The sequence below is a fragment of the Chrysemys picta genome, chromosome 1, assembly GCF_011386835.1.
Source record: "Chrysemys picta bellii isolate R12L10 chromosome 1, ASM1138683v2, whole genome shotgun sequence".
NCBI classification, from domain to species: Eukaryota; Metazoa; Chordata; order Testudines; family Emydidae; genus Chrysemys; species Chrysemys picta.
The window spans coordinates 248,994,997-249,019,249 of NC_088791.1; the positions used below are offsets into that span (position 1 = coordinate 248,994,997).

The window sequence follows — 24,253 nt, forward strand, 5'->3', positions numbered from 1 at the left end:
ATAAGTTATGTCGCTTGGAGTGTGAATAAGCCACCACCCTGAGTAACGTAAGTTACACCAACCTGAGCTCCAGTGTGGATAACACTGTTGCCAGGAGAGCTTCTCCCGCCGACACAGCTACTGCTGCTTGCGGGGGCTGGAATAATTAAGTTGCTTAGAGCAGACAGTTTTTTACATTTGCAGCTCCCAGTGGCCATGGTTCGCCGTCCCGGCCAATGGGAGCAGCGGATTACCCTGATGGGCCGCAGGTTGCCCACCACTGGCTTAGAGCATCTGTACCAGCAGCATACAACGGCTCAGCTGCATTGGGAAAAGTCCTAGCCCTATTGAAATCAACAGGAGTTTTGATTTCAGAGGGGCCAGAATTCCACTGAGTTGCAATCAGAGCCAGATGTATCACTATTTAATTTTTTTTCCTACAACAACCTCCCACCACTCATCCAGAACCATGGTCTTTATGATAAACACTGATCTACATTTTGTCATACAAAGACACTGTTCCATATATTTTCCTTGAATCTAGAAAAATTGAAATGCATCTAGCAAACCTCTTTGAAATGAGCACCAAAATATTTGCCATTTATATTTATGTATTTCTCTTCTATAAGCAAAATAGCACACAGACAACCTGACTTGGGGGCAAGAGAACTTTTTAATGAAGAGCCATTGGAACTGGTAGTATAATAAGTAGAATTCATTCTGCTGTATAATATGCATGCAGGATGCAACTTTAGCCAAAGTTCTTGCAGCCCCAACTGTTTGCATAGTGCAGTGTAATGAGGATTCAAGCGGCTCATGCAACTGGCAAACACACATTAATCTAATTTTCCAACAAGAAAGTTCTTGAAATGTGAAAAATTCTCCAAGCAACAGGCAAACAAGATGATGGAAAATATCATGATATGTGAACCACTGGAAACACCACTGATTATATTTGTATAACTACACATTGTATATCATCTTCTTGTCAGTTTAACTCAACTTTTCTCCCACATGTCCATTGGCAGGATGCTTTGACTTGGTTTAAACTATGATGGATTTCTTCGTTTAAGATCAGATTTAAGTAATGTATCTTCACATTATTTCCTTTTATTTATTTCTGTTTATCAAATATGTCTTAGGCTTTATGGCTGTCATACACATAAATTGCTTTAGACCTCACTGCAATTTGAATGAATGTAAGTGTAACAGAACTGACATATTCCAGCCAAAATATTGCTGCAGATATGATACCTAAGTCTGGAATTAAACCGGTAAATAACAAAGTATCCCTGATATACAGTTGCTGTCATCTGTCATTAAAAAATACAAATCCATGTAAGATCAATGCAAAATGAAAAGTTTTGAAAGTTGTAAAATTTCATATAAGTGATTTCCATTGAGAACAGGTGCATGATCAATGTTTTACAGTCTGTAAAAGAAGACAATCACAATAGCCCGAAGCTATGCTCCTTGCATCTGAAAGGGAAGCATAGCAACTACAAATAGTTACTGCTGTATTTTGTAAATTCAGATTGTATCTGGATTTGACATGCCAAAATTGTTTGTTTATTTAAGTGGTTTATCTACTAAAGTACCCTAGGCTGCTTCTCTGCACTGAACTAGCATTCTGGTGTCTCCATATAAACGGAGAAAAGATCTCAGATGGCTACTATAGGAAACAATCTGTTGGTTTTCCAATTTCTATATATATTAATGAGATGCTGGGTAAGATTCACACCTAGTCAGGATTATTGTGATTGCACCCAAACCCCTTCCAAAAAAGCTCCTTTGACTTCAGTGCGGACTTATATCAGCTGAAGAGCTGGCCTCTTGTACTTCTCCCCGCCCCCAGAAAGAAAGGAAAAGAAATCTAAAATAAGAGCTGACTTACCATTTTCTTCCAAGTATGTCAGAAGGATGCAGCTGGATTCCGTCCCTTCCATGGCATAATCAAGAGCAATGTTTCCATTAACATCCTGCAGCAGCACATTGGCCCCAGCCTAAAAGCAATAATTAAGAACATTTTATATCTTTAGATCTAAAAGCTACAGGTAAAAAAAGTTTGCAAAAGTTGTGAGTACAGAAATACTAGGGCCAATTTACAGTTTCTATAGACAAATATGTAAAACTCAGGGGGCTTGGATCATTTCCAGAAGAAGTTAGGCACATTTCTTTTGTTCTGGACAGCATTTTATTTCACATTATGGTTTCATTTGAAAATGAAGCTCCAAATGAAAAGTGTAGACAAAACAAACCAAACAAAAACCACCTCTGTCACAAGCTTTAAACAACGTAGTGCATTACCTAAAGGACTGATGTCCATATTATTACAAATCCCACTCAAAATTTGGCATAAAGACAGATTGCTTAGGAGAGGCCTAGGACTGATTATCTTGTGCGGATGTGAGGGGGAAATGATGCCAGAATTATGGAGCCACACACTTCCTAGGTGGTAAGAACCATGGGAGAATTTCATATTTTCCATGTTAAGGAGGATTAGTCACAAGTTGCAATATGGTGGCCAGTCTAATCCTATTTTTACAAGGGATTTGTGCTATTCCATAAAAAAAAAAAAAGATAATTGTATCACTGAGGAAAGCCTTATTGCAGTAAAGGGTCCTGTGTATCTTCTTTTAGAAAACATAACTTCTACACAGTATTTCTCCCTGTGGCTTTATATCAACAGCAACTGCAAAACAAGAGTAACTTCTATTACATTTAGTTACTTTTCCTTGCAGCTTTCATAGAGTTTAAGGCCAGAAGGGACCATTAGATCATCTAGTCTGACCTTCTGTGTAACGCAGGCCATAGAACTTGACCAAGATACCCCTATAGTTAGCTCAGTGACTTTAGTGAGACTAAAACATTTCAGTCCTCAGGAAACTAAATTATTATGTGCCACAGGCAGAGAACAGGAAAGGCCAAGGTGCCACCAATCCCTGAGGCCCCTGCAATGGCAGAGAATTGATTATGTGAGATATGCCTAGATTATGCTAGCAAGCCAGCCATGCCCCATACTGAAGAGGTAAATGACCCTCCCCCGCCCTCCGCAACTCACCAAAGATCACTGCCAAACTGACCTGGGGGGAAATTCCTTCCTGACTCCAAATGTGGTAATCGGTTTGACCCTGAGCAAGACATACTACCCAAGCATCTAAGAAAGAGGATTTTCTGCACCGCCTCAGAGCCCTAGTATGCCCTGATTTGATGCTCTATTTCTAGCTGTGAGCCAATCCCCAATGTTTCAGGCAAAAATAAAAAATAAACAACCCAAAATACATCCGGTCAATTGTGCATCGAGGGGAAAAAATCCTTCATTATCCCTGTAGATGACCAGCTGAAGCCTGTGTGATAAGAGTGTGGCTTACTTTTACTCTTATGAAAGTGATAGCTACAAACTAAGGACAGCCTCTCTTTAAACCAGAATGGCAAAAGTGCACTACTAATGGGGGGAGGGGGTTATTATTACTAGAAGACATGACTTGTGTGCTGAGGAGCTTAAATTCTAAGGACCTGATCCAATGCCCACCGAAGTCAATGGAAAAAAAAAACACCAGTGACTTTCAAAGTAGCAGCCGTGTTAGTCTGTATCCGCAAAAAGCACAGGAGTACTTGTGGCACCTTAGAGACTAACAAATTTATTAGAGCATAAGCTTTCGTGGACTAGTGGGCTGTAGTCCACGAAAGCTTATGCTCTAATAAATTTGTTAGTCTCTAAGGTGCCACAAGTACTCCTGTTCTTTTTACCAGTGACTTTGATAGGTATTGGGGATCAGCTTCTGGGTTAGGATGACATTAGTCTACGTGGGTGGGAATGGGAGGGAGGTTTATACAGCATGAAATGTTTTGAAAATTTTCTACACTGATTCCATTAAAATACATATTTCTATTAAAGTGTCCCAAAAGTGTGAATCAGCACTAGAGAGATGAGGAAAACACATTCTGAGGATGGATTTGAAGAAGAGGATTACTTTAAAAGATTGGTTAACCTTTATTTTACTGTTGTTTCACTATTACATTTACATTGTTTCACTATTCAGAATAATTTTGTATTTAGCATATTTATATTGGTTGGATTTTTTTTTTGTAGAACTAATGCACACATTTTTATCTAAAGAGCTTATTTACTAAAAGCACAATTTAAAACCTAAAAGTACATATCTTTTCCTGCATGAAACTAACATCCAAACAATGTCAGGCAACATTCACAAGAAAAAGCATTTATCTATACAGTACATATTTTCTTTCCAATTGGAGCTAAGAAACTAATATTCCTTATACACATTACAAATTAGGAAATGAAGGGTATTTAAGTTAGTCTGAAGGGTATTTAAGTTCCCTTTGTAAAGTGTAATTTCATAGAGGGAAGGATATGACATGGAATTCCTCAGATCCCATAAAATTTATGGGATGCCACTGCATTTGTTCACCTCTTTAAGAAATGTTTATGATGAGCCAATCACAAACAGGAGGTCAAGCTTGGTCAAACTTGCAGCTAGACAGATAAGAGATGCTTCAGAACTTGGGTAATGAAGTAATTCTAAACAGCAGTGCACATTTTTAAAATAAGAACTTGACCCAAATGTACTTTTAAAAAAGTATTTAATTACTGAACAATGAATGTGTTTAATATAAAAATATTTATAATCTTACATTATTCCTCTGATTAGAGACACCTTTATTTTAATGTAATAGTACCTTCAGTTCTGAAGAGAAAGGAAAGGGAAGGAGGTGAGGGGGTGGGGAGATCAAGAGAAGCATCAATTACTGTTACCATGGTTATTCTGATTGTTGCAGACCAATAAGGAAGTAGCTGCTAAAATTAGATTTAACAGTGGAGAGTTTTGCAATATTGTTTTCAAGCTAAAGACCAGAAAAATTTTCATTGTTGCAGTTGTTAGACAATCATTTTTTCTTTCAATAATCATAAATAAGCGTTTTAACTTTTTGTACAAAATAAACCCACAGTGCACCTACTCTCATTCCTGATCCCAATCCTGCAACTGAATCCTCTAGCATAGACCCTTATTCCAATGCACAGCCACATTAACTAGTAGATCTGACTGAGGGGTCAACTTTAGTGGGGTTCTATGCTGGCACACAGGTCTGTGCTAGCAGACCCAATTGTAGGTTCAGGGACTTAGGTGGTAAGCTCTTTAGGACAGATATCTCATTTTCCTTCTTTTTTCTGGTATTGCCAACAAAAACGGTCACTTACCCATACAGTAACTGTTGTTCTTCAAGATATGTTGTGCACATACATATTTCCACTGCAGGTGTTTGTGTGCCCAGTGCACCCAAGTCAGACTTTAGCCTGTGCCTGTTCTCCTTGTGTTCTGAGGCGAGGGCATAAAAAGGGTGTGGCTGCTACCTTCTTTTCTGTCCCTTCACACTGCTGCACATAATGCCCAAAGTAGAGGGGAAGGTGGGAGCATCATGTGATGTATATATGTGCACAACACATCTGGAAGGACAACAGTCACTGTGCAGGTAAGTACCTTTCCCCCCCCCCTTGGAGTGATTATGCACATATACATTTCATTGCAGGTGACTCATCAGAAGTTTCCTTATAAGTGGAGGGACTTCAGAAATTGTAGCACCAACTTGCCAAAGTTGGCTTTGTCACAAGAAGTTTGGGGGATGAACAGAAAAAGTACATATAGATGACCACATCGCTGCCTTGTAGATATCAGCTATTGGAAAATTGCTCAGAAAGAACTGATGAAGTAGACTGAGCTCTGGTGGAGTGAGCCATTATTCTCAGTGGAGGAGAGACTTTAGCAAGATTGTAGCAGAACTTAATGCAGTCAGAAATCCAATGTGAGATTTGTTGAGTGGGCACTGATTGCCCTTTGGCTCTCTCAGCATAGGTTCTGAAAAGCCTGGGAGAAGTTCTAGCGTGCTCCCAGTAGAATACCAAAGGTCTATGAACATCCAATGTATGAAGTGTTTCTTCAGCTTTAGGAGATTGGAGTTTAGGGAAAAACACGAGCAAATGAATAATTGATTCAGATGGAAAGCTGAAACTACCTTAGACATAAACTTCGGGTGTGGCCTAAGGGAAACCTTATCTTTATCTTTATGGAAGTCCAGGAAAGGAGGATCAGCCAGAAGAGTTTGAAGTTCAGAAACCCTCCTAGCAAAAGTGATCACCACCAGAAAAGTCATCTTCATAAACAATAACGGTAATGAAGCTCTCTCCATAGGCAGGAGAGGAGAGTTTCCTACGAGTTGAGAGAGGATCAGACACAGGAGGGTAAATGTTGGGTAGACTTTTCAAAAATTGAGAAAATGAGAGGTTGACAGAAAATGCAAAACCCATCTATTGGTGGATGTAGCACAGAAACAGAAGCCAGGTGAAGGCTCACAGAACTAATTGCAAATCCTGAGGATTTCAGGTGCAACAGATAGTCCAGCACATGTGACCTCTGTGTGATGAGGTGATAAATACTGAGATTGTGCCAAAATCGAAAAATCTTTTCCACTTTGCTGTGTACATGGCGCTAATGGATTTCTTTCTGTTGCTTACCAAGATGGTCTGAACCCCTCATGAGCATGATTTCTCAGAAGAATTCAACCAGAGATCATCCAAACCATGACATGGACAGATTGTAGGGACTTGCCTTGGTTCTGAGCCAGGAGATCCTCAATTAGGATAAAGTTATCATAGTGCTGATGAAGGTCTGTGACCAATACTGTCTTGGCCATGGTGGTGCTTCTGTGAAGGTTATGTGCTGTGCCAGATGTAACTGTGATTCATCCACATTTATTTTCAGACCCAGACAGGAGAACGAGCTGGAGTCAGTGTTGCCACCTCAGATGGAACCGGTGAGCGCTTAAATTTCTGAAGCCTCAAACTGGTCCTGGAGGACTTCCAGAAGATTTTCTGAGAGAAGTTTGAGACTTCAAGGTTTTATCAGAATCAGAACGTCTGGGTCGCTTTGCTGAGGCAGACAGGGAAGATGAAGCAGGACATTTATCACTGGACTTGTATTTTGAAACAGAAGGAGCTGGAGGGCACTTCTAATCAATTCTGAGTCCTCTGCTTTATGGTCAGCACTCGGCTCTGATGCAGGATGCATCACCTCTTACATGAGGTGGATTTTAAGATGAAAGTTCCTCTGTTTTCTGTCCTGATGTGGAAGGAGATATAAATAGAACATTTGTCCCTCACATGATTCTCTCCCAGACAAATCAAGCTGCTCTTGTTCCTAATCATGATAGGGATAACATGTACATGGCAAATTGCTTAAAACCTGGGGATTTTTTCATTCTAAAATCCTTCATGATAACTACTAAACTATAACTAACTTACTAACTAGTTTACTACTAATTCTAACACTATACACTAAAAGTTGTAGAGATGCTGGCTAACCAAAGCAAATGTTATGGGGAGTGCCAACTCTTGCCACAGGTAGTGAGAAGGAACTGAAAAGGAGGCAGCAGCCATATCATCACCTGAGAGCATGAGGAGAGCCAGGGTGCATGTGCCATCTTGTGGTACTGCTGGCAGAAGTTTCCAAGTCAAGTGTACTGGGTGCACAAACACCTACAAGGGAATGTATATGTGTACAGTCACACAAAGGAGAACCAAGAGTTCAATCTATCACAAATCAGGCCCCAGAAAGTCATGAGACTGGCTTAGAAATCATAAGATTGTTTTTTAAGTTGGGCCAAATAAGCCTTTAGATGTTTGAGCCTTTAGGAATTATATTATCAATATTTTCTCTGGAACAATGAGGACTAGAAATGTAAATTGTTTTAAAATGAAAGCCAATATTCTTGTGTATTCACCTGACTCCAGGAGAATTACAATTATAGCACCCAAGAAGAGCTACAGCCTATGAGAAGCACCATCTGCCCAGGCAGATGCCTTTGTAGGTTTAAGAGTGTACCTGTAATCAGGCAATAACATTTGATAAACTTGGTTGCTTCTGGAGATGGCTGTTTTGTTTCTATGTTTAGCTGTGCATTTAAATAACTACAAGGACTTGAGATATGCACCTGTTTTTCAATGTCTTATAAATCTAAATAAACATAAATCCCTAGGCTAGTTGATCAATTTTGTTTCAATAGTGCCTTTTCAGCTGTCTGTAAGGAATAACAGTTGAAACTAAGGCATACTGGGATATGACTATTCACTTTTTTTGAAAGTAGTAATTTTCTTCTCAACTTCTCTCCTCCCCTCCACTCCCTTACATGATTTTCTGGCGGGTAAGCCCTTCATGACAGCTGTCTGAAAACAGCATCTCTTTCATCAAGGAACTAAAATTAATCAATATTATATATTCCAGATCAGGTTCATCTCATCAGCTAAGTCCTACAGTTGATGAGTGAAGAGGCTTTATCAGCCTTTATTTAGTACTTGCCTTTATAATTTGAACCTCCAAACTATCCTACTGCAAAGCATATCCATCTAACCTTGCACATATGAGGTAATGAAAATGGGTAGCATTTTATAATCTTTGTTCCCAAATATCCATTACATTTAGATTTAGTGAGACAGCTATTACATTCCATAGGAAAGAATAGAGGATTTGCTGGATGAATCTGTCCATTGATCAAATCAAGCACTCTCCCAGCAGTGGCTACAATTAGATTGCTCCAAAGGAAAATAAGTTTTAATGCACCCTTCAAGGCAATCAAGAGGTTATTGGAGAACAGAAAAATTGGAAAACAAAAGACCTGACAACTGAGACCTCATCTCTGACTCCTTTGCTTCTCCACATAAGAGCTGCTACATGGTTGTTACTGTAGCTTTAGAGATGTTAACACCTCATTACATCAGCAGGGGGAGATAGATGATCATCAAGAAGTCCTGCATGTCTCTGGAGGTCATGGAGCTCATTTTCATGAGCTATCTGGACACTCCAAGTCCAATCCATAGCTTCAGACCAGGCCTGTCCTTCTTTAGTATTGATCATCCCATTGCAGAGCTGGTTTTATAAAGTGATGTTAAGAAAAGACATAGGAATAAGGAGTACTGCTGTAAGACTGTATTAACCCTGCATCCATACTGATGGGAAATTTATATGGCAGAAGTTGCGGGAGACAAGGCTTCCTCATTTCCTCAGTTGTAGTACCTTTGATTTGGCAACTACCTGATAATTATACATCCCTTATGACCATGTTGAGTCGAGACACCCCAAGGGGAGAACAGAGGATATGAACCCCAAAGAGTAAGCAAATGATCAACTGGTCATATACAATGTTACCGTGTATAACAAAAAATATTGACTAAGGTTTTCTATGAAAGCTTGTAATGTTCTGAACTTGATGGTCATTATGAGATATGTATACAGACTGTGTTTATGACTCTATATATTCGTCTTTATAGAATACTGTGCTCATGACCTGTACTACAATTTTAAATGTACCTCACAACAGAGAGGGGAGTGTGACCTGACAGCAAGTGTGAAAAATCGGGATGGGGTGGGGGTAATAGGCACCTATATAAGACAAACCCCCAAATATCGGGACTGTCCCTGTAAAATTGGGACATCTGGTCACCCTGAGGGAGGGGCACCACTCAAGCCAAATGTTTACATATCAAACGATGGTACAACCCAGGAAAAGGCAAATGATGGAACATTACAGTTAATAGGGAGACACTGAGACAGCCCCACTACCAAGTTGAGAGTGAATTTCCTGCAGCATGTATCACCACAGAGAGAAAGAAAAAAAATCCCTGAAAACCCTGTTAAAAAGGAAGAGGTTTGAAGTGAAAGGTATCCAGAACTGAGGGTAACAGTCTCAAAGGCGGGGGGTTGTCTGTGAACTCTGGATCTCCCCTAGATCTAAGAGGCACACTGGGAAACTATTCAAAGGCAATATGTAACTGATAGTAGAAGAGGGAATTTGTCTAATATAGAAGTATAAATTCTGAAGTTGAGTCTTTATGGTTATTTTCTATGTAACTTGTATGTGTTTGCCTTTCCTTACTATTTCATCTGTGATTTTTCTATTAAATAAAACGTTGATTATTTTTACCCCAAGCAGGTCACTGGTGTGAACACTGTATGGAGTGTATGTGCCAAAGTTAACTAATAATTGGGGGGCTGGTTTCCCTCCTTCAGAGGTGATGAACCAGAGGGGGAAAGTCCAACTATCTGGTAATTAAGAACTTGAGAAGGATGGTTTGGGGGAGACTTGGGATTGGAAGGACTCTTGGGGTCACTCTGAAAGTAGTAACTTGGCTAGTAGAAGTCAGGGTGATACTTTTACGCTTGTGGGCAGGTTACTGCTGTCAATGTTCTGAGCTATAGCTGCACAGTGTTAAGACACCCCAGGTTACAGGGCAGCTGTTAACAGAACTTCTTACCGGTCTGGATGATCCCCAACATGTCACACAATGCAAGCCTGGATCAGGGTTTCCCCTATCCTTTCTGTTACTCCAGTTACGCACCCATATCCAGATGTAATGGTCTTAAATCATCATTATTCTTTAGTTATATTCAAGCATAATTCAACTGAGTTCAGGTTGCTAAATGTTGCTTTGAAGGCTAAGGAGAATTGTTCTGCAAAGGCTAAAGAAAATTAGTCAAAATGCTTTTTAATTACAAAAGCCATCCATGTTAGTATGAATATGTTATTTCTGTGTGTTCTTCTAGCTCAAAAACAGCTTGTTACAACCATTCCTAACAACCAATATAGTTAGATCCCTTTGAAAACTCATGGCTACTCTAAAATAACCTGTAGCCAGTAAGGGGTAATAAACAGGATACCAAACGCACTGTGCTCCAGCCCAGAGCCTCATCTGCCACTTTCTCAGCCCCTACCTCTGGCTTTCCCCACCCCGAAACACCCAGGAGCATTGACACAGCCACTGTAGAGCTGCAGAACAGGGGGAGTGCCCTTTTACAGGGAGTATTTCATAGAGCCTGTTTCTGACTTTCTTTTCAGGCACCTTTATAACACCAGAGAGACAAAAAGGGGCCTTAACATCAGTTAAAGAGTATTGAAATCTAGCTAACGAAAGGGCAGTATTTTTTTTTATTATTATTATTTATTTAAAATACTTTTTTAAATGTTGGACATAGCAGTATATGATTTATACAGCCTGCTTAGCCTGAGTGGCTCTTTGTAAAATCTGTATGGCTAAGCTGATGCTTTATTAAATTTAGGAAGAGTATGGATAAGCCAAGGAGAAATTAAAAACTCCCTCCAAATGCTGAAAGCCTAAAGAATCTGTGGAGTTCCAAAATTCTGCAGGATATATAGAGGTTGGGGACCCCGTAGAGTCTGCAAGCAGTCCTAAGAGAAGAACTCTTAGAGCAGCCAAGCATGCAGATAAGGAATAAGATGACCTTTTATATTGTCTGATTATTTTCTTAACAAAGAAAACCAAACTCTATGAAATGGGGAGTTTGGACTTTTTAGTGTGTGCACTGTATCGTAGATCAGGTTAGGAAAGGCATTAAGGTCAGAGTTTCAAAGGTTTTTAGGCACCAAGAGATACAAACAGATGTCTAGTGGGATTTTCAAAAACATCTAACATGCTTCGGCACTTTGAAGTTCCCACTAAGTATCTATCTGCATCTTTTGGTTCCCAAATACCTTTGTATGCATGAAGTAGGCATTGTATCTGATAATCTGCCTATTAACATACACTGGCATATAGGACCTAAAGGGTAAAACCATTAACTGCTGTACTTTGGCATCTCAGTGGTGGCCAAAGTGGCTGAAATATATCAACTATGCTTCATACAAACATCTCCCGTTCAAATAAACAGGGCATAAAAATAACAAACACATTTGTAAGTATTGTTCAGAGCTACATTTTCACTTGACTGACGTTGCGCAGTTGCATGCATTAATACTTACTATACTAAGTGCAAAAACAAGACAAAAGTTCCAATGACATCTTTATGAACATGCTACAGTAATTGCCCCAAACACTAGTGTATTGTTACTGCAAGACCCAGCATTTTGCACTAGTACTATAAATAGTAGTCTACTTTTTAAATACTGGAATTTACTGTACAATATATAGATTTCTGGGACTGGGTATATATGTTTTTCTTTCATAAAAATATTTCACAATTAAAATAAAGACAGCAGCTGGGCAAATACCTGATTTTGCAGTTGGGCCAGCAAACCAAAAATTCAGAGAAAATACTTTGTTAGTAACATTTTCAGAACTTGTCAGCAAATCAGAAGAGGCCGAGAGAGACAAAGACAAAGAGCATTCTTTTAAAACCTTTAACCTAATATCTAAGGCACTTTCATGGCATGTTTGAATCCCCACTTGGGAGCAGAGACTTGAATTCAGATCGCAACCCTGCCAAGTGAGTGTCTTAACCACTAGGTTATAGGCTACTGTGCTTTCAATCTCTCCTACTGAAGCCGTTCCACTTTGTATCAATTCTTAAATAATCATTGGGTTAAAAAGAGAATGACTGTATAAATGCCCTGGTGATAAAGGCACTCACCTGGGAGGGAGAAGATATGGATTCAGATCCCACCTCTGATGAAACACACTGCCAACACAGGAAGTAAAGTGTGCACATGCTCAAGCGATGTAATAACTGCAGCAGCTGCATGCCAATGTAATTTAGGTTGACATAATTTTGTAGTGTAGACATCGCCACAGGCACAGAGAAGATTTGAATCCCCATCTCCTGCCTCCAAGGTGAATGCCAGTTCTAACTGTGGATGTGTTATGATGGACCCTGACAAATAAAGTAGTACTGCTGACCATCTGTCTAGCAACAACAAAAGAAGAGTTTCACCCATGATTTTTCCACCCCTTGTTGCTTTATACTTGGGATTTTAGGTACATCATTTGGACAAAAATAAACAAAGATTTCAGAAAAGACAAATTTAATCCTAGTGTAACACCATTGACATTACTAGAGTTTCACAGGTTTCAGAGTAGCAGCCGTGTTAGTCTGTATCCACAAAAAGAACAGGAGTACTTGTGGCACCTTAGAGACTAACACATTTATTAGAGCATAAGCTTTCGTGGACTACAGCCCACTTCTTCGGATGCATCTAAGGTGCCACAAGTACTCCTGTTCTTTTTTTAGAGCATCAATATAGCCAAAAACATCTATGTCAGGCTACAGCCCTGTTGTCTAGCAACTGCATGTAGCATTCTGACTCCTCTTCCTACATAGTTCCCTGACTGCCCTCCAAGTGCCTGACTGGGTGTTCAGTTTCAAGCCATGCTTTGTACTCCACCCTATCCACCTGTAGGAGAGCTAAGTAGGTCGCTTAGTCCCTACTCTCTGATACTCAGATTGAGCCTCTGCAATCTGTCTCAGGACATAAATTTTTAGCTTGCTGCTCAATTGTTCTCTATATGATTTACTTTAGATATTTGAATTCTCTGAGTAATTTATTCCTGTGGATACATGTTATTTAACACTTGTCTTTATATGTATGTAATCAGGAGTAAAACACTGTTCTCTGTTACTCATGATCGCCATCACTGGCTTCATGAGGTTGTATAGATGCAGCCAAGGATAAAATTTAGCCTGACGTATATAAATGACTATGAAATTAGGATGGACAGAGGAAAATGGACTTTTGCCCCATTAATGCAGCTCAGTCTGAAGTAAAAAATCTCTCTGCTCTGCATTCCCCTCCCAAGGTATCATTTGCTATTATTATTACTTTTGGGGTGCTCCAGAATATGCTAGGCATTGTGCTAAATGAAGAGAAAAAAATATTTGGCTTAATGATATGGACAAATAAATGCAGAAGAGACTGAGGAAAAACTCCATTTGTTCTCTTCTAACCTAAAGTATATTTACATTGAACTCAGGTTTCCAAAATGTAAAGGGCAGCATTTATTCAGTAGCACTGTTCACTCTTTTCAATTTTTGAAAAAAATGCATCATCATTTTACAAAATGTTTCTTTACATAAGCTATTAAAACTACATGTTACTAGACAAAAATATATAAATGTATTTACACTTTTGCCTCCTGTTCACCTGTATTTCTAGTATCATTCATTACAAAGTGTTTGTGTCTGTGTGGATGTAGACGCAAGCACACACACATATAGTAAAATGAGCAGAAGGTCCCTAACCGTCTAACACAGTGATATTCTGAGCTCAGTAGTTCAGGAGCCAAATTAGCGATTAACATTACCCGAAAGAGTCACAGTCTGTGAATTCATGGTTTCATTTAACATTTATATGTATATACTGTATAATTCTCACAGCAAAATGACTGACCAAGTATTATTATTTTATCAACTACAATTGGTTAATAATATAGTAAAAGTATCCTGATTGGCTAATAACTAAGATTGGTTAATAATTAGCTCACACAGTGTTTTAATATCATGTGCTGCAAAGAGACGCAGGAGACACATTAAAGAGCCACTTGTGGCTTGCGAGCCTCAGTCTGAGTACAACTCATCTAACATATTAGATTTTAAGAGGTTTTCAAAGGCCTCGTGATGTCCACAGAAGCTGTTCAGCAGCATTTCAGAGGGGAGCCTGTGGGTGATAAAACAGCTTTAAGCAACATTTAACACCCAGTCAGATCGCCAATAGGAAAAATCAGTAGGACGTGCAGGGACCTCCATAGCTCCACCCCATCACCTTCCCTGGGGCAAAGCCTTGTAGAGGCCGGAACTTAATGCACTGAACTGTGCAAGTGTGGGCAATTCCCTCTTTTATTGCTCCTGATTGGACTCCAATAGTTTGACTCCATTTTACTTGCAAAAGTGAAGGTGACAACGTTGCCCTATATATTTTCATGATGCAGGTCATTAGTATGAAAAATCATTCTTCACTAGCTCATGATCCAAAACCCAGCACTTAGAATAGGGCTCACAAAAATAAAGGAATTTTCCCATGTTGACAAATCACAAAGAAAGAAAATTAAATAGAACATTAAATAAAAATGACTGAGCAGCTGCCTTCTCTTTGAGTGCATGTTTTACTTCCAACACATTTCAACAACAGACTTTGTGGAGGCAGAATATTTCACAGTTATCATCATTTTGCTATGAGAAGGTCTGATTAAAACCTACACTTCAGTGTTTACTATTTATATATTATTCCATTAAAATGGTATATATTATACTGACTGCATTCTCTTTTAACCCATGTTTACCTTCTGTCGATCGTGAGTCAAAATCTAATGTACACGTGTGCTTTGGTAACTATAGCCACAATGCTCCTCATAATGTTTTTGCTCTGACATATAATATTTCTATTGAAGATGGCAGAGAATACATCTAGTTAATATGTATTTTCCTGAAATACACTAAATTGACCTTTTAAATAATTTGTCTGTTGCATTTAGATTCCAATTTGCATACTTACATTTTGTTTTTTTTCCCCTTTACCTCTATGGTCGTGCCCTATTTTTGTGACCCCCCAAATCCTTAGATTATCAATGACACAGATAATCCCCAATTTCAGAAGAGAGAGAACTAGTGCTTCCCAAGTCTGAATGGCTAAGAAGGGGGGCCCACCAAGTCCATAATGAGACAACTATCTTCTTCTCCGGAGCTGGCTGGCCTATCTGATATGGGACTAGAATACTGCAGTGGAGTTTCAAGTTTGCTAAATTCCACTGCTGTAATTCTCAATCCCTTCTTTCCTGGTCTTGACACAAGAACAGAACAGGTAGGAGGTTGCAAAGATGTTTTTAAGTCACCTTTGAACATCTTGAATTTTCACCTTAGCCTATGGCATAAATCACAGTAGCTCAGGGCTGCTCTAATGGGCTTCTTGGGGCTGTATGGCAGCCAAGAATAGCTTTAGTATATCATGCTCTGGTCATACTTCCCATGCTGGGGACTGGCTCTGAGCTAGTCCCCTTCCATTCTTACAGCTCTACATCAGTCGGAGATCCCTGTTATACAGGAGCTATTTCGAGGAGGTTGTTTCCTCCCCTTTTATGCCATCAGTGTAGCATAAAAGGACTGGGGAAGAAAAGAGAATCCAGGTCTACAGAATTACAGTTTCACAAAGGGGCCTCTCCAGTAGAGGGGCTTCCATCACTGCCTCCACCAAAGGCTATGACAGACCTTTGATTAACAAGGAATGTTAATCAAATCTGGTAATTGAGGCTCCAAGGTATCATATTTCATGAACAATTCGTCTTTCTTTCAGAAATGTGAATAAATATTAATGTTTTAAACAAAATATTCAGTAGCTTTCATTGTCATTCAGAAAGAGTTAAACATCCCATTTAAAAAAAACATAACTGTTATGGAAACAACAAAGTGGGGAAACACACCTAGAGATCTTCATGATCTTATTAGCCAACCTTGGCCTTTTATTACCCATTCTCCCAATTGTCACTTTCATCTATGCCAAGTCTAAAATCAGGCCCTAGTCTACAAAGACTTAAGAACATGAGTAATCCCATGGACTTCAGTGGGACTATACGCATGCATAATCAAGTTAAGCAACCATGCAACTCTTTGCTGGACTGGGGTCTTAGATTGATAATTATTTGTAACAGAGGCCATGTCATGTTTTTAATTTGCTCTATAAGGGACTTAACACCATTTGGGGTAAATACAATGATAAACAACCACAATAGTATACTGCTTGACATACCATTATTGATTACTATAAAAGTCTGTCAGTAAAAAAAAAAAAAATCATTCTATTGAATGTCAATGAGCAAGAAAAGGAAATCACTCACAGCAATGGAAGTACCATACAAAATTGTTCTAATATAATTGAAATAAAGGCATCTGGCCTACTTTTAGCTGAATATGAAATAGTTTAAAACAGTGGCTCTCAACCTTTCCAGACTACTGTACCCCTTTCAGGAGACTGATTTGTCTTGCATACCCCCAAATTACACCTCATTTAAAAACTACTTGCTTACAAAATCAGACCTAAAAATACAAAAGGGTCACAGCACACTAGTACTGAAAAATTGCTGACTTTCTCATTTTTATAATTATAAAATAGATCAATTGGAATATAAATATTGTTCTTACATTTCAGCGTATAGTACACAGAGCAGTATAAACAAGTCATTGTCTGTATCAAATTTTAGTTTGTACTGACTTTGCTAGTGCTTTCTATGTAGCCTGATGTAAAACTAAGCAAATATCTAGATGAGTTGATGCACACCTTGGAAGACCTCTGAGTACTGCCCGAGGTACGTGTACCCCTGGTTGAGAACCACTGGTCTAAAGGCTTCTATTTGCATCTGTAGTAATTTCTGAAAAAAACAGCTATATTAAGAATGCCCAGTTTATCATGCCATTGAGGTCATGAATCAAATCCAATACATACATTGAAAATATAAAGCAAATTATGTATTACAGATGTGGTGCAACCTTGTATTCACAATTGTAAAGGAGGAATTCATCATCAGCTCATACATAAGTAGAATATTCCCAAATTATCTACTATCTGAGATTTTCTGTTTTAATTTTTTTTTAATTGATGCCTATGCAAATCTATTGCAGTTAACACTCTGTTTAATTCAGACTTGGGTACTATGGCTCAACTTATCAGTTTGCTGTAACATTCCAAACATATTTCTCCTTTGTGATGTTTATTCACCTTGATTATATTAATAGAGACATTGCTGAGTGGAATGATAGAAAAATCTTTTCTGTAACTCCCAGAATTTGACCAAACTAAATCACAGACATTGTGTGTGTGTTTAGCCACCATTGATTAAAAGCAGAACACCACATAGCAAGGAATAATTGTCAGGGCTCTTATAGGCAAGGCCAAATTGCAGCAATTTGCAGTTTTTTGCTAATCAGAATGGGACAAAGAAAAAAGGTTAACAGGCTATGAAAATGAAAGGGAGGAAGTGGATAGCGACCTTGGTTCTGACATTTAAGTTTTATTTTTGTTATGTCTAGAAATACTAAAAATGCTTTGCTAATAAGAGATAATAAGCAATTTGCTGAAGCTAGAACAACTGGTGACCCACTAGGAGACACCATAAGTAATGTACTTTGTTTAAGTTAGCTATAAAAAATTAAGTGAAAAAGTACACGTTGAAGAATTTCCTGGAAGCAGTCCTGGGAGACTTTTCTCTGACACCCTACTCCACAACAAGAAGGTGACTGGCCATTGGTGACCTGCTGTTATGAAACCATCTCAGACTTTAGGTAACTATTTTGGGGGTACGCTGAACCTATTACATAAATATGTGTGTGTGTGCTCAAAACCTAATAAAAAGTAATTTTTGGTGAGGCACTCTGGTTTGTAACAATCATTCATCAGATGGAGGATCTATGTCCCCACTGATTTATTCCTGACACAATATTAAAATAATAATAATAATAAAAAAAAAATAAGTTACCACTGCTTTGGGTTCTGAAAACCCTGGGAAACAGTCTCCCCTTACATCACTTCTTGCTGGAATCAAACAAACATGCATTTTTTACCAAGTTCACCCATAAAAAAACAAAAAATTGATAGTACCCTATTGCTGTCGTCAAGCTACATTAGTATGGAGTATAGGTTCCCAGACACATTATAAAGATAAGGGATGCGATTTTCATTTACCCTAAGGCCATTTTACACCACTGAGGCAGAATAAAGACAGAGTTACAGTGGGAAGAAACAGTTAAATCCTCTTTAAGACCTTTTTCTACTACCAGAATGGCATAAAGAAAAGTCTGAATATAAATGGGAATCTGGCCTAAGTATTGATCCTGGAAAATTTTCAAGAGATGTGACAGTGTTGCTGTTTTTTTCCTCTTTTTTATTGCAATAAAATTATATAAAGAAATATAAATATTGTTATTGTTATTGTATGGCATTTGTAGATTTCATACATCCTTTTATTTTCTTCTTTCTTTTCACTTCTGAGGGTAAGTCTACACTACCCGACGGATCGGCGGGCAGTGATCGATCCAGCCGGGGTCTAGTCTAATCTAGATGCGATAAATTGACCCCCCAAGCGCTCTCCCATCGACTCCTGTACTCCACCGCCGTGAGAGGCGCAAGCAGAGTCGACGGCAGAGTGGCAGCAGTCGACTCACAGCAGTGAACACACCACGGTGAGTAGGTCTAAGTACGTCGACTTCAGCTACGTTATTCATTTGCATAACTTAGATCGATTCCCCCTCTCCCCCAGTGCAGACCAGGCCTGAGTCCTGCTACCAAAAGTAAGGGGCTCAGAGCTGTGGGAGTGGGGCTGGCTAGAAGCTCCAACCCCGGGGCAGAAAATGTCAGGGAGGTCAGTAGAAGTCACGGATTCCGTGACTTCTGTGACATAATCGTAGCCTTAATTATAAGCTCTTTGGGGCAGGAAGTATCTTTTTTCCCTCTGTTTACATAGTACCTAGTACAATGGGGTCTTGATCTATGACTAGGGCTCATAAGCACGATGATAATACAAATTAATAATAAAATAATAATAATAATAATAATAAAAAATATGGTATTTTTAAAGCAATACGACTTTTGTGTTTAGACTAGGCCTATGACTCTGTGGTGTCCCCTACGTACTACATTAAGGGAGAGAAAAGGAGAGCCAGGTGCCTAATAAGCTCTGCATTGGCAACAATTTCTTTAAAAAGCAAGTTTCAGAGTAGCAGCCATGTTAGTCTGTATCCGCAAAAAGAACAGGAGTACTTGTGGCACCTTAGAGACTAACAAATTTATTAGAGCATAAGCTTTCGTGGACTACATCCGAAGAAGTGGGCTGTAGTCCACGAAAGCTTATGCTCTAATAAATTTGTTAGTCTCTAAGGTGCCACAAGTACTCCTTTTTTAAAAAGCAAGGAAATTAACAGAAAAAATCTTTGTCACCTTTAAGTTAAGACCCACCTTCATATCTATGTAAGCATAGCAAAGAACATTACAGTTCAACAAACCAAAGCATTGACAAATATGAATTAGGACAGGTAAGAATAGACAGATAAATATTCAAATATAATAACTGTTCATACAATCTCTCCGATACATATATAGGTATTTAATATAACATTTTTCACAGAAACACCCAGATTTATTTGAAGACACACTTCCTGTCAACTTTCTGTGGTTTTAATTTCAATATAGTTAATAAAATATTATTTTAAAAATAATTATTTTAGGGTTGGCATTCTCCTTATGGGAAAGGTATTTTTAAATCAATTAATTGTAAGCAATTCCATGCCATGGGAAAGATTTTGAATAGACAAAAAAAAAAAAAAAAAGACTGTCATGGCACATTCTACAGCTAGCTTGACAGGCCTGGTCTGTTCCACTAATGCAGTCAGAAGATAAAAGAATTAGCACTGATGACTGAGAACTAAAGACTAACATTTCCACATCTACTCAAGCACCATGGGGACTTAAAATCTCCCCATCAGCTATAAGGCTTGTACAGAAAAACACAGTTCTGGCCCTGAACTCTTCTGATAACAGTGAAGAAGCACACTGTCTTTTGAATAACATCCTTGATGGTAAAATATACATCAAATAAAACTAATCACAGACACAAGGGATGCAAAGTTAATGCCAGCAATCCTAGGACAAGAAAGAAATAATTATTTAAAAAATAATGTAAACTCCAAAAATATAGGCTTGCCAAGCCATTGAAGTTTTAGTGCTCCAGCACCACTACTTCCTGGGGAATTCATGAGCACCCTATTAATTCAGTATACATATGGATATACATGTGGGACATAACTAGTACTAAGTTGGTTTTAATGACTGCACTTAATATTTAGACAATTAAAATACGTCCCTGGGAAGTTCGCTGGTCGTTATCAGTTAATATAAATTCTTCACTATTTTCAGAACTAAATGAAAAACAAATTTATTTGACTTAGCTTTCCATCAATAGGGTCTCCTCCTCCCCCTCCCTCTGCCTTTCTCTCTTTCACACACACACACACACACACACACTCATTCACAATTCTAAAACCCTGTAAATTAATCTAGTTATTCTGCTTACACTCTAGAAAAGGAGAAAGTGACATTGTTTTGTTATAAAGAAGAAATTTAATTTTATGAACACCAACCTTATGAACCAGTTATACAAACCATTTTTCCCTCAAAGGAAAAAAAAATAAATCACATAAAGAAAATAATGTAGATGAATAACAAGTCGACAGCCCTTCATATCCCAATATCTTGAATATAGTGTAAATTGCTTTGCAGGGGTTTGAAGGTCGAGGAAGCACTATACTGCAACTTATTTACTATACATATTGTAATTTTGAAAGGTTGAATTCTATGAACTTTTTGATTGAACTCCTCTATTCCTAATTTGTTTTTAAAATAGAGGTTCTACTATATATATTTTTTTTTCTTTTCTTACTTATATATTTTGCCATTTTAGGGTTGTGCAACAAACTTAAATAGAATCTAACCTTTACCATAAGCCTTAGCTGGAATCAATACTTCATCTTTTCATTCTCTCAGGAATAAGTTACCTCAGTTTTTGCCTCTCTTTCCTCAGATGCCAGCTGTTTTATTCCATTTACCATCGTAGGGTATGTCTTCACAGCCAAAAAAGGCGATTTTAAAAAATTTGGGTTAGATAACCCACATTAGGTAACTTGGGTTAAATCAGTAGTGAAAACACAGCAACTCAGTTTTCAACTCAGTTAGCAGCTCAAGTTCAATCGCAGGCACCTCTACAGGCTTTACCTCAAGCTGCTAACCCAAGTTAAAAGCTTAGCTGCAGTGTCTTCACTACTATTTTAACATGAGTTTGCTAACCCAAATTAAGAACACACTTTTTATTTCTTTTTGGCAGTGAAGACATACCCTTAGATGCCCAACTCTGTACTCTCTCCACCTTAACTATAACAAACAGAATGACCAAAGCTGGACATTATACTCCAAATGCTATCTAAACTATGTATTAAAAGAGCCTTGGACTTTACACCTGTCTTGATACAAGTCAACATTTTTATAGCCTTTGTAATACTGCTGAGAGGGGAAAAAATGAGCATTTAAAAGGCAAAAGGTGTTATAGAGCAGTCTAGCTAAGAATTAAAGTCATTTCACATTATAAACCTGATATTCAATCACAACATCCAAGTTTGCCAAGAAGAAATCAATACTCTGAATTTTTTACAAGTCACATTTCATGATAAGATCGTTTTTTTTTTCTGGGACGTTTGGTGGGGAAACAGAAAAGGAGTTCTGAAGTTATGATATTTCAAAAATTTGTGTTATTCACTTTTTTAAAGATTTCCTAAAACTTTTCAGAACATCATATATCTAAAATGAATTGCTATAAAAACTCTTTTTTTTGTTGGTTTCACGGGCCACACTGAGAAAGCTTTGGGGGAGGGAGAGAATTAAAGGGATGGGGGAGAGAAGAGAGAGATGGGAATGTGTGCGGGGGAGGATTTTCACAGATTCATAGATTCCAAGGCCAGAAGGGACTACTGTGATCATCTAGTCTAACCTGAACAACACAGACCAACCATGGAATAATTCCCAGAGCGTATCTTTTAGAAAAACATCCAATCTTGATTTAAATGCTGCCAGTGATGGGGAAACAATCACACCGCTTGGTAAGTTGCTCCAATGGCAGGGCCGGCTCCAGGCACCAGGCCAGCAAGCAGGTGCTTGGGGCTGCCAAAGGGAAGGGGCGGCACGTTGGGCTGTTCGGCTGCAATTCGGCGGTGGGTCCCTCTTGGAGGGAAGCACCTGCTGTCGAATTCCTGCCAAAGAAGAAAGCAGTGTGGTGGAGCTGCCGCTGGAGTGCCCAACCCTGGAGCCAGTCCTGTCCAATGGTTAATTATTTTTAGAGTTAAAGTTTACACCTTATTTGCAGTTGAAGCTGTTTAGCTTCAATTTCCAGCCATTGGATGGTATTATACTTCCTCTGCTAGATTGAAGAGTCCATTAATAAATATTTGTTCCCCAGGTAGATACTTATACACTGTAATCAAGACACACCTTAACCTTCTCTTTGTTACACTGACGGAGCTCATTTATTTAGCTTATCAATAGAAAGGCATGTTTTCTAATCCTTTAATCATTCTTGTGGCTCTGGTCTGAACCCTTTCCAATTTTTCAAAATCCTTCTTGAATTGTGGGCACCCAAACTGGACACAGTATTACAGTAGTGATCACACAAGTGCCAAATACAGTTGTAAAATAACCTTTCAACTACTAATCTAGATTCCCCTGTTTATGCATCCAAGGATCTCATTAGCATTTTTGGCCACAGCATTGCACTAGAAGCTTACATGCAATTGATTATCCAGCATGACCCCCAAATCTTTTTCAGAGTCACTTCTTCCCAGGATAGAGTCCTCCTTCATGAGTTATACATTTACATGTAGACATATTAAAACATATAGCAAGGATCAGCAACCTTTGGCATGTGGCCCGCCAGGGTAAGCACCCTGGTGGGTTGGGCCGGTTTGTTTACCTGCCACGTCCGCAGGTTCAGCCGATCGCGGCTCCCACTGGCCGCGGTTTGCCGCTCCAGGCCAACGGGGGCGGCGGGAAGTGGCGGCCAGCACATCCCTCGGCCTGAGCTGCTTCCTACAGCCCCCATTGGCCTGGGATGGTGAACCGTGGGCAGTGGGAGCCAGGATCGGCGAACCTGTGGACGCAGCAGGTAAACAAACTGGCCCGGCCCGCCAGGATGCTTACCTAGCAGGCCACGTGCCAAAGGTTGCTGATCATATAGTGTTGGCTTGCACGCAGCTTACCAAGCAACCCAAATTAAACTGCATCAGTGACCTGTCCTCTTCATTATTTACCACTCCCCTAATTTTTGTATCATCTAAAAACCTTATGAGGGAAGATTTTATGTTTTCTTCCAGGGCATTGATAAAAATGTGAACTAGCGTAGGGCCAAGAACCAATCCCTGTGGGGCCCCACTAGAAACACCCATTCAATGATGATGATTCCCTGTTTACAATGACATTTGAGACCTATCAGTCAGACAGCTTTTAATCCATTTCATGGAGGAGAAGAATGTTAGTGGGGGGCAGGAATATAGAGATATAATAATACAAAGAGCTTGTAATGGAATTCATATACCCATCACTGTAGTGCCACTTCTTAGGTCAGAACTCCAGAGGGAGCATGAGAACATCAGGAAGCATTGTGCCTCAGCAACTCCTATCTGAGGCACAGTTCTTCTACTGTACTGCAGAGGTGTGCACTGGGGGCAGGGAAGGGTAAGGTGAGGTGCTGCAGACCTTAAAAGGATGTGCCATGGTCCACTTCACGCAATCAGCCAACTCTACCCCTTCCTGCATGTTGGAAAACCACAGCAGCTCTAACAAAACCACACAAGTGGATACAGCCATGTTAGACTAAGACACATCCTGGTCTCAGGAAAGTGGATGAAAAGGGATAATGCCTTGAAAAGGGAATTAGAAAAAGTGCCTTTCCCACCAC

General features: G+C 39.1%; 1 protein-coding gene across 4 annotated transcripts in view; it reads right to left on the minus strand.

Moving 5' to 3' along the window:
- Positions 1–24,253, minus strand: part of MYO16 (myosin XVI) — a 568,549-nt gene that overhangs the window by 350,364 nt on the left and 193,932 nt on the right. For all 4 annotated transcript variants that reach the window (XM_005304985.5, XM_065581026.1, XM_042844168.2 and 1 more), the window contains exon 5: positions 1,874–1,982. In XM_005304985.5, coding sequence (XP_005305042.2) covers positions 1,874–1,982 — 109 coding nt within the window. The remainder of the gene's footprint in view (positions 1–1,873; positions 1,983–24,253) is intronic.